The sequence below is a fragment of the Perca flavescens genome, chromosome 11, assembly GCF_004354835.1.
Source record: "Perca flavescens isolate YP-PL-M2 chromosome 11, PFLA_1.0, whole genome shotgun sequence".
In the NCBI taxonomy this organism is placed as follows: Eukaryota; Metazoa; Chordata; class Actinopteri; order Perciformes; family Percidae; genus Perca; species Perca flavescens.
Window position 1 is genome coordinate 25,296,371 of NC_041341.1, and position 13,193 is coordinate 25,309,563.

At 38.6% G+C, this 13,193-nt stretch overlaps 1 protein-coding gene across 3 annotated transcripts in view; it reads left to right on the forward strand.

Annotated features, from left to right (window-relative positions):
- The window catches only part of epha3 (eph receptor A3), a 102,688-nt gene that overhangs the window by 67,228 nt on the left and 22,267 nt on the right, over positions 1-13,193 (forward strand). For 2 of the 3 annotated variants that reach the window (XM_028590510.1, XM_028590512.1), the window contains exons 7-12: positions 1,628-1,790; positions 2,109-2,214; positions 2,725-2,789; positions 3,958-4,083; positions 8,064-8,249; positions 11,882-11,943. In XM_028590510.1, the coding sequence (XP_028446311.1) occupies positions 1,628-1,790; positions 2,109-2,214; positions 2,725-2,789; positions 3,958-4,083; positions 8,064-8,249; positions 11,882-11,943 (708 nt within the window). The remainder of the gene's footprint in view (positions 1-1,627; positions 1,791-2,108; positions 2,215-2,724; positions 2,790-3,957; positions 4,084-8,063; positions 8,250-11,881; positions 11,944-13,193) is intronic. The other variant, XM_028590511.1, reaches the window with a different exon arrangement.

The window sequence follows — 13,193 nt, forward strand, 5'->3', positions numbered from 1 at the left end:
ACAGCTTGTCTGGCTGTAGTGTGCGTAAAAGAAAGGTGTCAGACCTGAGTTTCTCTGTATCTCTCTCTCTCTCACAAAAGACACACACACACACGTATACACACACAAAAGGGTGCCTGTGCCACACCTGTGTGTGATTTTCAACAGATCACATGCTGTCCTGAAAGCGGAACGGTGACAAGCTGCGAGTAGATTTATAGTTGTGATGAAGAGTTGTCCCAGTGCAGGTCTGGTGTATCAGTTACCTCCTCACACATATAGCAGTTTGAAAAGCTTTGTGCCCCATAAAACTCTGATCCACTTCAGTAATGGGCCTGAAGTTTCTTTTGGACACTGCTAATGTGTGTGTGTGTGTGTGTGTGTGTGTGTGTGTGTGTGTGTGTGTGTGTGTGAATGTCTACTTATGTTTATGCCATTGCCCGTACCAATGAGTTACTCTTTATAACTGTGTCTATAAAATGAGGATTTGACTGTGCCGATTCGGCCTTGGGTGATTTTTATGAGCTTGGCTATGTTGCAAAACATGTAGCTCATTTTCAGGATTGTTGAAGTCATCTCTAATAGGTTGTCATTAAGATTTAAGATCGGCCTTGTCCTATTTTCCCCTAATATTAGCAGTTTGTTTCATAGTATCAAATTGCTTCTATAATATTGTGATTGCAAGCCTTTCTGCACAGACAGAGAAACACAGCATTTGGTGTAAAATATATTTTTGTTGATTGAATTATGTTATGCTGTCCTGTTCTGATAGTGATAGGCTGCCTTGTGTAATGTAAAGTTCCATTTTTATTTTGTACTTTCACATTCATGGAATTTTTCTTATGAAATCTTTGTTTTGTTTTTTAAATGCAGTTTAATCACACTTAAATATTGAAATATTGTCACATGCATAAAAGTACAGTAAAACAAAATAAACCCCAAACTAAATGATAGATAGAATTTCATATAACATACCTTGCTTTATGCATGTTATGGTTTACTTATAAAATGTTTGGTGCACAGTAGTAAATGGGTTGAAACTAAAACGGACCCAACTGTTTTTTGTGAAATAGAATGTTTTTTTGTTTCATCAATCACATTTGTGTGGAACATACTACAGTGCAAAACATATACATACACATAAAATAACACTATTGGATTGAGTCTTATTTTTATCCTAAATGTGGAAATATCACTGCATGGAGCCAAAATAAAAATGCCTACTTTCTATCTTTTCTCTTCCTTATCTACCTCCTGTCCTCTCATCTTTACTCCACCGTTTTTCTTCCTTCCACATCTGGAAACAATGTGCCGAATGCAGCCCTGGTGTGTAAATCCTCATGTTGTTTTATCAGTGGAGATCAGTAGGAGAGAAGTCATAAAATGAGAAGGACATAATTCATCAGATTGGGAAGAAAGCTGTCAAACTGTCTGGGATGTTTGTGTGTGTACATGTGTGTACATGCACATAATGCATACTGTGTTGTATTGTACATTTTGTATATGTATATTATATTCATTAATAGTTTCAACCAAGACTAAATTGTAGTATTTTTGTAAAAAGAAAAAAATAACTGTCACACAAATGACGCACAAAATTGAATTCCTTTCTCTGTCCTTCTCTTCCTTTGTCCACCTTGTCTTACAGGAGGAGCAGGAGACCAGCTACACCATCCTTCGTGCTCGGGGTTGTAATGTGTCTCTGAATGGTCTGAAGCCCAACACCGCCTACCTGCTGCAGATCAGAGCGCGCACAGCTGCAGGATATGGAGCCAGCAGCCCCAGTTTCCAGTTTGAGACCAGCCCTGACTGTAAGTTCAGCAGAATAGAATTTTTATAGTAATTATTTCACTGCTGTTGTTAAAAATATGGTGAGGCACAGGGCCAAAAAAACTGCCCGTTCATTAGAATTATCTGATAATGAATAGCGAGATTATGGTGCCATTCTTTTTGGAAACCAGACGTATGCATGCCATTTTTTTGTCCTGGGTTTCAGAAGATGTAGTGTAAAGTAGTGACTGAAAGATAATTGATGTTTGTATTTTATTTTCCTAAATTTCCACCAGGATCAATTATTATCAATTGTTATGAAATAAAATTGAACACTGCTCATTTTCCCTGTCTTTCAGCAGCCTTCTCCATCTCCAGTGAGAGCAGCCAGGTTGTTCTGATCGCCATTTCCTCTGCCGTGGCCATCATCTTGCTTACTGTGCTGCTCTACGTCCTGATTGGCAGGTCTGTCCACCAGTCTCTGCACTTGATTCTCACTGAGTGTTTACTCCTCCAATCACAGCAATAATTTTGCTCTACCTACCTGAAAGTTGATTTTATATGTATTTTTCAAAATGACAGCATGCATTTTGATATTTCACCAAATTAGTTTTCTTCTATTTCTTCTCCATGTGTGTCTGTGTGTGTGTGTGTGTGTGTGTGTGTGTGTGTGTGTGTGTGTGTGTGTGTGTGTGTGTGTGTGTGTGTGTGTGTGTGTGTGTGTGTGTGGCTGTCGGTTGGCAGTCAGTACTGTTCAGAGAGAGTATAAATCCATGGCTCATTATACGATTTACTGATCCTCTCTTGGTTTATAAGAGCTGGTATCACACACACGCACACACACACACACACACACACACACACACTCACACACACACACACACACACACACACACATTCCAGGTTGGGCCAATGGGTGAAGTCTTATTGGGATATGTGGCACTACTTATGACCTTTCTCTGTTTGGATTGGCAGGTTTTGTTGCCACAGCAAATCCAAACATCCTGATGAGAAAAGACTGCACTTTGGCAACGGCCACTGTAAGTACTGCACCCTGTTTTCCCGAGGCCTGTTTCAAACTATCCTCCCTGCACTCTACTATTCACACTAGCTAGTTACTGTATATTATAGATAATTTAAAAGTTACAATCGGGAAGCTGTTTTTCTCATAGCATCTTTACCGACAGCAGTTGTTTTAGAGCAGTTATTTCCAAGCTTGGAGTGGTTTCCCCTTTACTTTGGTTCGTTTGGTCATATGAGAAGACAGTAATCGGACTGAGACCATGTTAAGAAGATGGTTTCTCGGTCCATTTGCAAACTAATCCTGGAGGCTTCATTTGGATAGGGAACACAATCAGACTGTTCTCTTAGCCAGCTACAGAAAGTACTGACACACAAGTTTTAAACTATTTCTAATTATGGGGTTTAAAGTTTCCATTAATACATTTTTGACCTGTGACTAAAAAGTTACTCTGATGTGGACCATTTTCTTGCTCCCTCTTTGTTGCTTGCCCTCTTTTATTCATATAAGATGTGTTATTTATTAGATACTCCTACCTTTATCTTTGACCCTATTGGCCTCCACACTCCACAGGAACTAACTGCAGCTGTCCACTGCTTCATGAATAGTTTTGATGGGTCAGATGTAGAGCGTAAATTTCCACTCAGGGACTAATAAAGTACAACTTTATTACTTAAAGGATAGGTTCACATTTTTAAAAATTTGTCTTGAAAACATATATCTCGCAAAGCCTGTTGAGTCATTCTTCATTAGTTGATTTGTGTGCATCACAAATCAGCTGCAAATTGATGACTGTGTGCATCATGGCTTGGAGATAGAGATGTCATGATGTTTCAACTTAGCAGCATCTGTAGCCACTGTTATTCTAACACAAGGTCTGCTGCATTGACTGGCTTCTGTTTGATTGGAAAGTCTTCACCAAAACTCAATTACTGAGACAGTGAGGCCTACATCATCTTCAAAGTTTTAGTTTTGTTGGCCAGTGTTTGGTATATACATCAGTCATCACTTATCATTTTTTGAATGCTGTTTTTCATAGTAAAGCTGAGCGCTAGCTATGTGATATGTCCTTTCAAAGTCAATAAAATGTTCAGAGGACATATGGTCTAGGGACAGGACACACAAAAGGAGGCACATATTTTTTTAAACGGTCATTAGCTGACACAATCTGCTCTCTCCTGCTGCAGTGCGTCTGCCGGGTATCAGGACCTACGTGGACCCCCACACCTATGAGGACCCGAGCCAGGCTGTGCACGAGTTTGCAAAGGAGCTGGACGCCTCCTGCATCGCCATCGACAAAGTGGTGGGAGCAGGTGAGCACAGACAAAGAAAAATGCTTGACCACACTTTGCTGAATACACAGATGAGACACCGTACATGTTTTTTTCAGGCAAGCAAAGTCAAACTAAGACCAAAGCTTATTTGCAAAATGACAAATTCAATGTATTTCATTTCTAGCCTTTACCCTTTTTCGGAAAAAGGTGTCGATTGCTGCTAGTCTGTTGGAAAGTTATGTGTCAGTGACTTTCTAGAAAAATAACAGACTATAATAAAATCTCATTCATTTGTTTGGTGAAGTTAATTATATTTCTAATTCTTGCTAAAATTAGCAATTAACTATCGCTTTACTGAATAAAGTAGGGATGTAAATTATAATACATGGACTCAGATCACCAGTTTGCATTGGGTCATCAAAGGAAATGTTTATTAGTGCAGAAAATAGTAAGCTCAAAAAAGTTATTCCACATTTAAAAGTGTATAGAAATATGGAAATAAATGGTGTCTTCCTGTCCAGAACTCTTTTTCCCAAATCTCACCCTACAGTAACTTTACTTTCTTAGTTGTTCACACTCTATTTAAATGACAAAGACACACCAAGTGCTCAACCACATACAGTAAAAAAATGAGGTGCATGTAGAGCCCCCATATATCTACATTTTTGTAGCAGCAGGCTAGTTTAACTGTGTGTCATATACTGCACAGCTGGGCATGAGAAAGCATTTAATGTCCCAGCTTGAGGTCCCTTCTTTCCAGCCCTTCTCTATGATGGCGGGGGGAGGATGGTGAAATTAGAAGTAGTTCTGCTCACCTTCAGTTGGTTCATTTCTACCTTTCCTCTTTCCTTCCTTCATCTTTTTTTTTCTTCATTCTATTCATTCTTTACATTTCCCACAGGCAAATGCCTGGTGCTCTAATTCTGAACTCCTTCTAATGATTGCAACAGTAAAGCTACTCTCCTCTCCTCATGTACTCCCTGATAACTTGAGCAGGAGTGCCGATGAGAGGGTAATGCACTGTGATTCATGTCGAGTGCAGGCAGAATAGATGCAGACTAAAGCACACAGCACAACTGCAGGCCGGTCTCCAGAGTCCCACCAGACCTCCACACTGTAAAGCTGTCAGGATGGCCTGTGAGTCTCATACCTGACTCCACACTGGACTACGCAACACTCCACAATGCATTTTTCATAATATATAGCAGACACAAAGCATATGAATATCTATAGTGGTACAATGATACACCGGTGGCAGTATAGACAAGCCAGTGTATACTTCTAATATGAAGCCTTTGTGTTTTTATTCATTGTAGAATCTATCAATGCACTGATCTATGGGAATCCATTCTCATGATTTGCTTGAATTATGGTCCAATTACAGAGACATGCACGTTTAATTACATTTATATTTAAAGGACTGTTGCAGGCATATAGAAGAGAGACTAAATATAATTCATGGAAAACATGAATGGAAATATTGTATTTAAACTATAATATATAACTGATACCACTAACTTCCTCCTAAAAACAATAACAGTTGAACCCTAATACCCTCACACACAGTTGAGTTCACACCAAAGAAGGCTACTCTACAGTATACTATACATTTTTAATGCGCACAGTGAATTGCAGAGGCAAAGTATATTTATTTTAGTGTGTCTCCATGCTTACATGAAGTTCAACATCACATTGTGCAATAAGTCTATTTTTATCTATGCTGAAAAGCAACTGTGAAATCATGTTCAGGAGGTATTATATCCTACTTAGTACCACATAATTGTAACCAAACAAACTTTATGAGTTACAGTAGATGATTGGAGCCACTTGAGGCAAACTCTCTTTGGATAGTCCCGTGCTGCGCAGAATGTTTGTTTGTTAATTTATACCTTTAAGACAAAGTTATGATTATTTTGTTAGCATTCAGCAAGCACAGCTCCCTTGAGGCTTTGACATTAATTGCTTCTGAGAGAAACTGTGGTGTTGCTACATTTGAGTGCTAATGAAAAAATACCAATGTGATCAACTTTTAGCAACCAGTGCAGTAGTAGATGCAAACATATCTTAGATTATGAACAGAAAACCCTGGAAACATATTGATGCTTTTAGAAAGCATGAAACCCTCTATAAGAAAAACAAAAACATTGAGTTGTATGATATTGGAACACAGGTTGGATCAGAAATGGAGTGGAACTTCAGCTCTTTTAAATCTATTGTAAAACAAGTATATGTGAAGAAAACACCAGAGGTGAAGACCGACAACTTCAATACAACCAACCACCTGTGTGATTTTTTTTCTAAACAATACAGACCATACCTCTTCTTTCTCCATCCCTGCCTCAATCCCCATCTGTCTTCATCAAACATGTTAACAAGACTTTGATCTTCTTGCCAATCGGTGATTGCGTGTTAAAAGACAGAACACATGTTCCGCTCTGCTTACATTGGTCAGACTTTAACATCAAAGTGGGATGCCTAGCTCTACTGAGAGCAGGAAAAGAGTGTCCTTAATCAAGCCTTATTAGACCGAGATCTTCTTTCTCAGAGTGACCACATTAAAAAAAAGTGCCTTGGCCTGGCTCGTGGATCCACTGGTGAAGACCAGAAGAACAGGCATGCGTTTGGTATTTAGACAGGTTGTAATTTTTCTGGCTTACGTTCTTCCAGACCCTTTCAAGTCCAAGGTTTGACCCATGCTCTCTGATCTGGAGCTGCTATGGGAATTGATTGTACTGGACTCTGAGAGATCTGCACGTGGCTTAGCTCTGACATCATCTCACAGTCAATATGCATATACATTATGGGGTAAAAGACAATCACACAGAAACACATACACCCAGATATACACATTCCACGCATCTTCTACAGTGCAGCCAAATCCCCAGCCCGTCACTAGCTGTAACATGGCTAGCTGTCTTTGAAGTGGCCAGACTGCCCCAAGAGCTTACAGTACCTAGTGGAGATCACAAAGCACACACATTTACACACATACAGGCAATGGGCTGAGGTAAACACGCACATCCCCTCACCAGCAAGGAATGCTAATTGTTCTCTCCCAGAGTGGATGTTGAATCACGCTGCATTTTAATACGACACTGAAGGAAAGTTGAAAGATCGCTTCGCTCTCTGAGCTGTTATTTGGACTGTGGATTGGGGTGGATCAGTTTCAAAGTTTATTACTACACATGGTGTCATTACTGTAATAAGAGGTTGTACCACATAATTATGCAGTTATCTCTCGCCAAGATCAATACATACTTTCCTGATTAATGGGAGTTAAGTAATTACAGGGCTAATCATCAAGATCCTCTTTGATCGGCCACTTTATCTTTGACTCTAAGTGGTCAAAGCATCTGTAAAAATCATACATCATGATGGCACCTCACACAACAGTTGAACCGCTATTCTAATTAAGTGCACAAGAAGCGCATTTATAGTACTTCTGTATCATGCTAACCTTGTTAAATGGATGACATGTTGAACATAGCTTATCGTTTTGACTGTTGCAGTGGATCAGTATGAAAAGACAGACAAGCAACTAGTTTAGTTACCCAAGTTGCCCTGAAGTAGATCCCTCTGTAGTTAGCTATAAGTGCTAATCCAGGGGGCTAATTTTACATTTTTATTTTTGGTTGGACTCGAAGACAAGCGTTTAAAATTATTTGTGTAAAAAAGTTTTTTGAAAAGTTACACTGCTTTCCGTGATATACCGTTTGTCATTGTTATGGGGAATTAGAATATGAATCTTCATTACTTCACAGCTATCTTAATAGCATATACAACTTAATTTCTCATGAATTTGGCAAATATTTGGACCATTTCTTAGTGATATAAAGTATAACTTTACATTGTATCATCATAAGACAAAAACTTATAGCATTAAATAGTGATCACTGTTTATAAGCAGGGTTTCTGGTATAAGTGAAATCCTGACCGGAATATGTTTGAGATAAAAACATAAAAAAAAAATATGTCTTTTCATTTTGTTTTGTTGTATCTTCCATGATTTTTATCTTTAGGTGAGTTTGGCGAGGTGTGCAGTGGTCGTTTGAAGCTTCCCAGCAAGAAGGAGATCTGTGTGGCCATCAAGACTCTCAAAGGAGGATATACAGACAAGCAGAGGCGGGACTTCCTCGCTGAGGCATCAATAATGGGACAGTTTGACCACCCTAACATCATCAGGCTGGAGGGGGTGGTAACACGCAGTAAGTGCATCAATGACTCATGATGACTTAATGTCACAGTGAAGGGAGTTAACTGTGTGGAAATCTATCTAAGTGATTCAATTTTCCAATTTTTTCAAGATTTCACATTATGGTGGTATTCTTTAAAAACATATATATATATATATATATATATATATATATATATATATATATATATATATATATATATATATATATATTATTTTTTTAGAACCATGATTGTTACTTCAAATTAAATAACAATTGGGAAACACTTGGCAATAATGCTTAACAAACACAATTTAAGCACAAGGACAGAATAGAATATAATAAAATAGAATTAGAATAGGATAGATTAAGAGAGAACAGAATCGGCATCTCAAGAGAGTGGCAAAATGAGACAAATGGCTCTAAAGTGGCCGGCACTTCTGTGAAAGAGCGCAGGACTTTTATTGAGTTGCCATTGTGTAAATCTCTGCAGATCAATGTGCTCTGATCAAAGCCTATGTCCAAAGCAGGCATAAATCCATAAATCCATATCTCTGACTCGCTCCCCTCTGGGCCTCTTTATAAAACTATCATTAGCACACAGAAGGCCTCTTTAAAAAGGAATGACTGCAGAAAAAAGGAAATAATGAGTCTGAACTTTGTCGCTGAGAAATGTGCCTCTATATCCCTGCGGCACCGGGCTTTTAAAGTAGTTCTGCCAGTGTGGTAATTCTATCTTACTTTATTGTCTCCAATTTTGGGTTGCTCTTAGTATTCTTCTCTCACTTGTTCTCCTTGTTTTCATCTGTCCTTTTCTTGAGTAATCTCAATGCTTTAATTGCTCCCTGCCTCTTAAATTTCAGTCATTTGAATTCAGTAACTTACTAGCACGACAAGACTTCTTCTAATCAAAAACAGCATTGCCGAGCAATCAAATGTAATGCGCTAAGAGCAACAAGCAGGGCATATTGTGTCAATTAATAATTAATAATATCTTGCTTTCTCTCCGAAGTTATAGTTTTTGCAGACATCAGACAGCTTAAAGAAAAAAAAAAAAAAAAAAAAAAAAATATATATATATATATATATATATATATATATATATATATATATATATATATATATATATTGATATTTCAGACACACTTATTATTCATCATTTTGAATCACCACTGACAGAATTTAAGCTACAAAATTGTAATTTACATGTGTCTTCTCAGAAGCAAAAATGAAACATTACATTGTTACCATCAACTGTTTCTGTGAGAATTCTGGGAATCAGATAAAATGGTATGAAGTGGATATAGTGAAAATGGTTGGTATTAGTCAAAAACAGCAACGAGTGATTTTTTTGTCTACACTGTATAGGCCTACAATGAAATAATAATGAAAAAAAATTACAACATTTTTTTTTGTTAATGAATCCAAATTTCTTTTTTGCGAAGGACACACAAGGAAAGCACATTCACTGATGAATTCAGCATTATTCTAACGTCCTTGTTATTCAGTCTTGAACACAATAAATCCTGAAAGTGAAGGTTTTTATGTGTATAATCACTCATCATTGAGACTGTTTGCCTAATACGTCTTACAGTACACCACTCTTCCTATTAATGTCCAGCCAGTGAAAAATGCTACAATAACACAAGACTGTGGTTTAATTTGCTGCTTTTAGACTAATAGGGGAAGCCCAATATTCAGTAGTTTGTGTGTTATGTGTGTATGTTTGTGTGTGTACATGAGATTTGGAGGGATACCCTGAACACATGTGCATGAGCTGGAGCAGCATAAGTGCAGGGCATAGTTTTAGGAGGTCCATTTGATATGCTCTGACACACAGACACACACCTACACAAACACACACACACACACACACACACACACACACACACACACACACGGCGGTAGGGTGATTTATTAAGCTGCTCCTGTTAATTCTTAATAATCCTGAGACTTTCACACCCCATTTACCTTGCTGCTGCTTTTGGCTGATTCACATGCTGCATATTTGCAGGCCCGCACACACACACACACACACACACACACACACACACACACACACACACACACACATGTACTCTTCTCTCACACACACCCACACTTGCACACACACACACACTCACACTTGTGTTCACAGAATAAAGGGGTTTAGGGGCCTTTATCTTTGCTGCTAATGATGAGAATAGAGAGAAAGCGGGAAGGGAAGAGGGCGGAGGACAGGAGGGAGGACAGGGTGTGTGTATTCCCGTCTGAAACTATAAAAGCTGTCCCTTGGTAAACGGAGCAATCTATCATAGCCTTTTAGGGATGGGGGGGTGTGGGTGGAGGGTGTTTAACTGTAGCTGTGACTGTGTTTAAATGATGAGAGATTTTTTTTTACTGTAATTGTAAGAGAGTGTTGGAGTAAAAGTGGAGTGAAAGTGTGGGAACTATATTGAGAAAATGCATGCTGTTGTGAGAGTTAAAACTCATTTTTTACAGTAGCAAAAAAGCAGGAAACCTTATGTCATAGTGAAAAACTTATATGAGGGGAAAACTGAGAAGCAAAAAGTTTTTGTTTAAATTGAGTGAATGCTTTATGAAAGTAAAGTTAATTTTTTTCAATTTCTACGACCCTGACTTAACTCACCTACTCTTATTTAATGCTTATTTTGTCTGTTGTGCCAAATTGGACTTTTTTTTGTCAGCATCTGATTGACTCATAGGGACATTTGGAATTGTAATTCACACCAGATCTGCTTTGATTTATTTAAAGATATTGAGTCAGGCAGCTTCCATCATTACCAATGGAAAGTTTATTGTTTTTCCAATGAGAGTAATATATTTGTTTCTTTAAACAACTAATTCCGTCACCCTCTCCACTCAGCCTGTGTTATTCCTGGGGGAAAAAGTCAGTGTCTTACCAGATGTGAGGAGGGATCACATTAATACATGCAAGAGGGATGGAAGGAAAATGGAAGGATGGGGTGATGGGAGTAGAGAGCCAGGGATGATAGAGAATAGGTAGGTCGGGACTGAAAGAGAACAGGAGGAGGAGGGAGGAGGGCACATTAATCTGAATAAAATGGAGAAGAAGCATACGGCTCGTGGTAAGAATGAAGCAGCGAGAACAAAGCCATCTGGGACACAAACAAGTCCTGACACTGGCGCTGAAACAATGGCTGATTTAAAGGTTTCTTAAAGAGTTTCTTTTTCTTTTTCCCCCTGTAATAAACCTTGTGTTGGCTGTAGTCTGATCAGGTACAGATGATAGCAGGCAGAGTGGATTTACAACCAGATCTTTCACAGAAATAATGAAATAAAGATGTCACACTTTGACAGCTGACCTGCTGGGACCCTGTGTGTGTGTGTGTGTGTGTGTGTGTGTGTGTGTGTGTGTGTGTGTGTGTGTATGTGTGAGACAGAGGAAAAAAAGAGCTCAACCTGGTCCCTATCAGGACCCATGTATGTCTACTTTAAGTCAAGTTACGGCACTCCCTGTTGACTCTCTATGACTTTGGCAGTTTCAGAGAATAAAAATCTGAAATTAATACGATGTTGGGCTATGAGTGTCTTTTGTTATAGTGGAGTGTTTTGGCTGGTCGTTCTGTTCTACAGCAAACAGAAGTCATTTTTCAAGTTGCGATACAACTGATGTAAGATTGAAACTTCCCTTTCTGTCACAGGTAAACCGGTCATGATTGTTACAGAATACATGGAGAACGGATCCCTGGACAGTTTCTTGAGAGTAAGTATTACAGACACACACACACACACACACATTTGGAGTTTAGAGTGGATATCATGATGCATCTTAGTGGTCCACACCCTGAGGAAGTTGGGGGAGCACAAACTCAATGGCTAGCTGAGGATTAAGGAACCCACACCAGGGAACACCTTAATGTTCTGAAAAAAATGTGTGATGTTGTGTTCAAACATCACACATCAGTTCACTCTGTCAAGCAGTACAGTAAATCTTTGCTTTGACATTTTATTAATGACATGGGTCTACAAAGATTGCATTTACAAAATGCTGAACACTGATTTGGTTCAGGCAGCAATCAAACTATTTACCCTAAAAGTGCAGGACTATTAAAAACATGCTGTTTTCTGCTTTCAATCATTGACTAAAGATTAAATCTTTCTTTCTGGATGCTATCAAATAACAGACATTGATTTAAAAAAATAAACTTGTAAATTAGAAAATACTGTAATAATAAATGCCAGTTTCACACATGTATTAGACTTGTTTAGTCTTATTGTTATTATGAAAGTAACAAATTTGGTCATGTGGCAAATTTCTACACTTGTTTAAAGAAAAGGTTTTAAGGCTTCTCTATCGATTCCAGTAAACACTGTATGTACCTGAGCATTTTAGCAGTTCTGACAGTTTCAGCTAACCTTTCTATACAGGGCTTATCAAATGACAAGCTTTTATGAACTGTATCCCTGCTGTTCTTCAGGGCAGGATTGAATTTGATTCTTACAATGCCTCCCTCTCTTAAAGAGGAATTGACCTGCCTTGCTGAAATTAGCCAAAGAACAACAGCCAAGCCACAACCCTGGCATTAAAGCATGAGTACTGATGCCTGTTTTAGCCCTTTTCCACATGTGTCTGCACAGTATCCAGACACATGCAGGAGGAGTAGCTGTTGTTTCCTGACATTTTCCCAGAGGCCTGCACTTCATCATTGAAAAATGTGTCCTATGTGCAAACACACACATGCAAATGCATAGCTCATGCATTGTAGCTTATGTCCGTATTCTGAATCTGCAAAGCTTTGAAGTGACTAAGCCAGGTGGTCTGGCCACTAATTGCTCCAGACGAAGTGGGAGGTGAGGTGGGCCCGTTTGTTTTTCAAAGGAAAACACACTCATCTTACACTCATCTCACAAATGATGTGGTCTTTGTCAAACACAGAGCAAACCAGTGCATGCAAAGAGCAATGGCTAGAAATCCAATTAGACACAGACAAACTACTCAGTCACATGCTATAT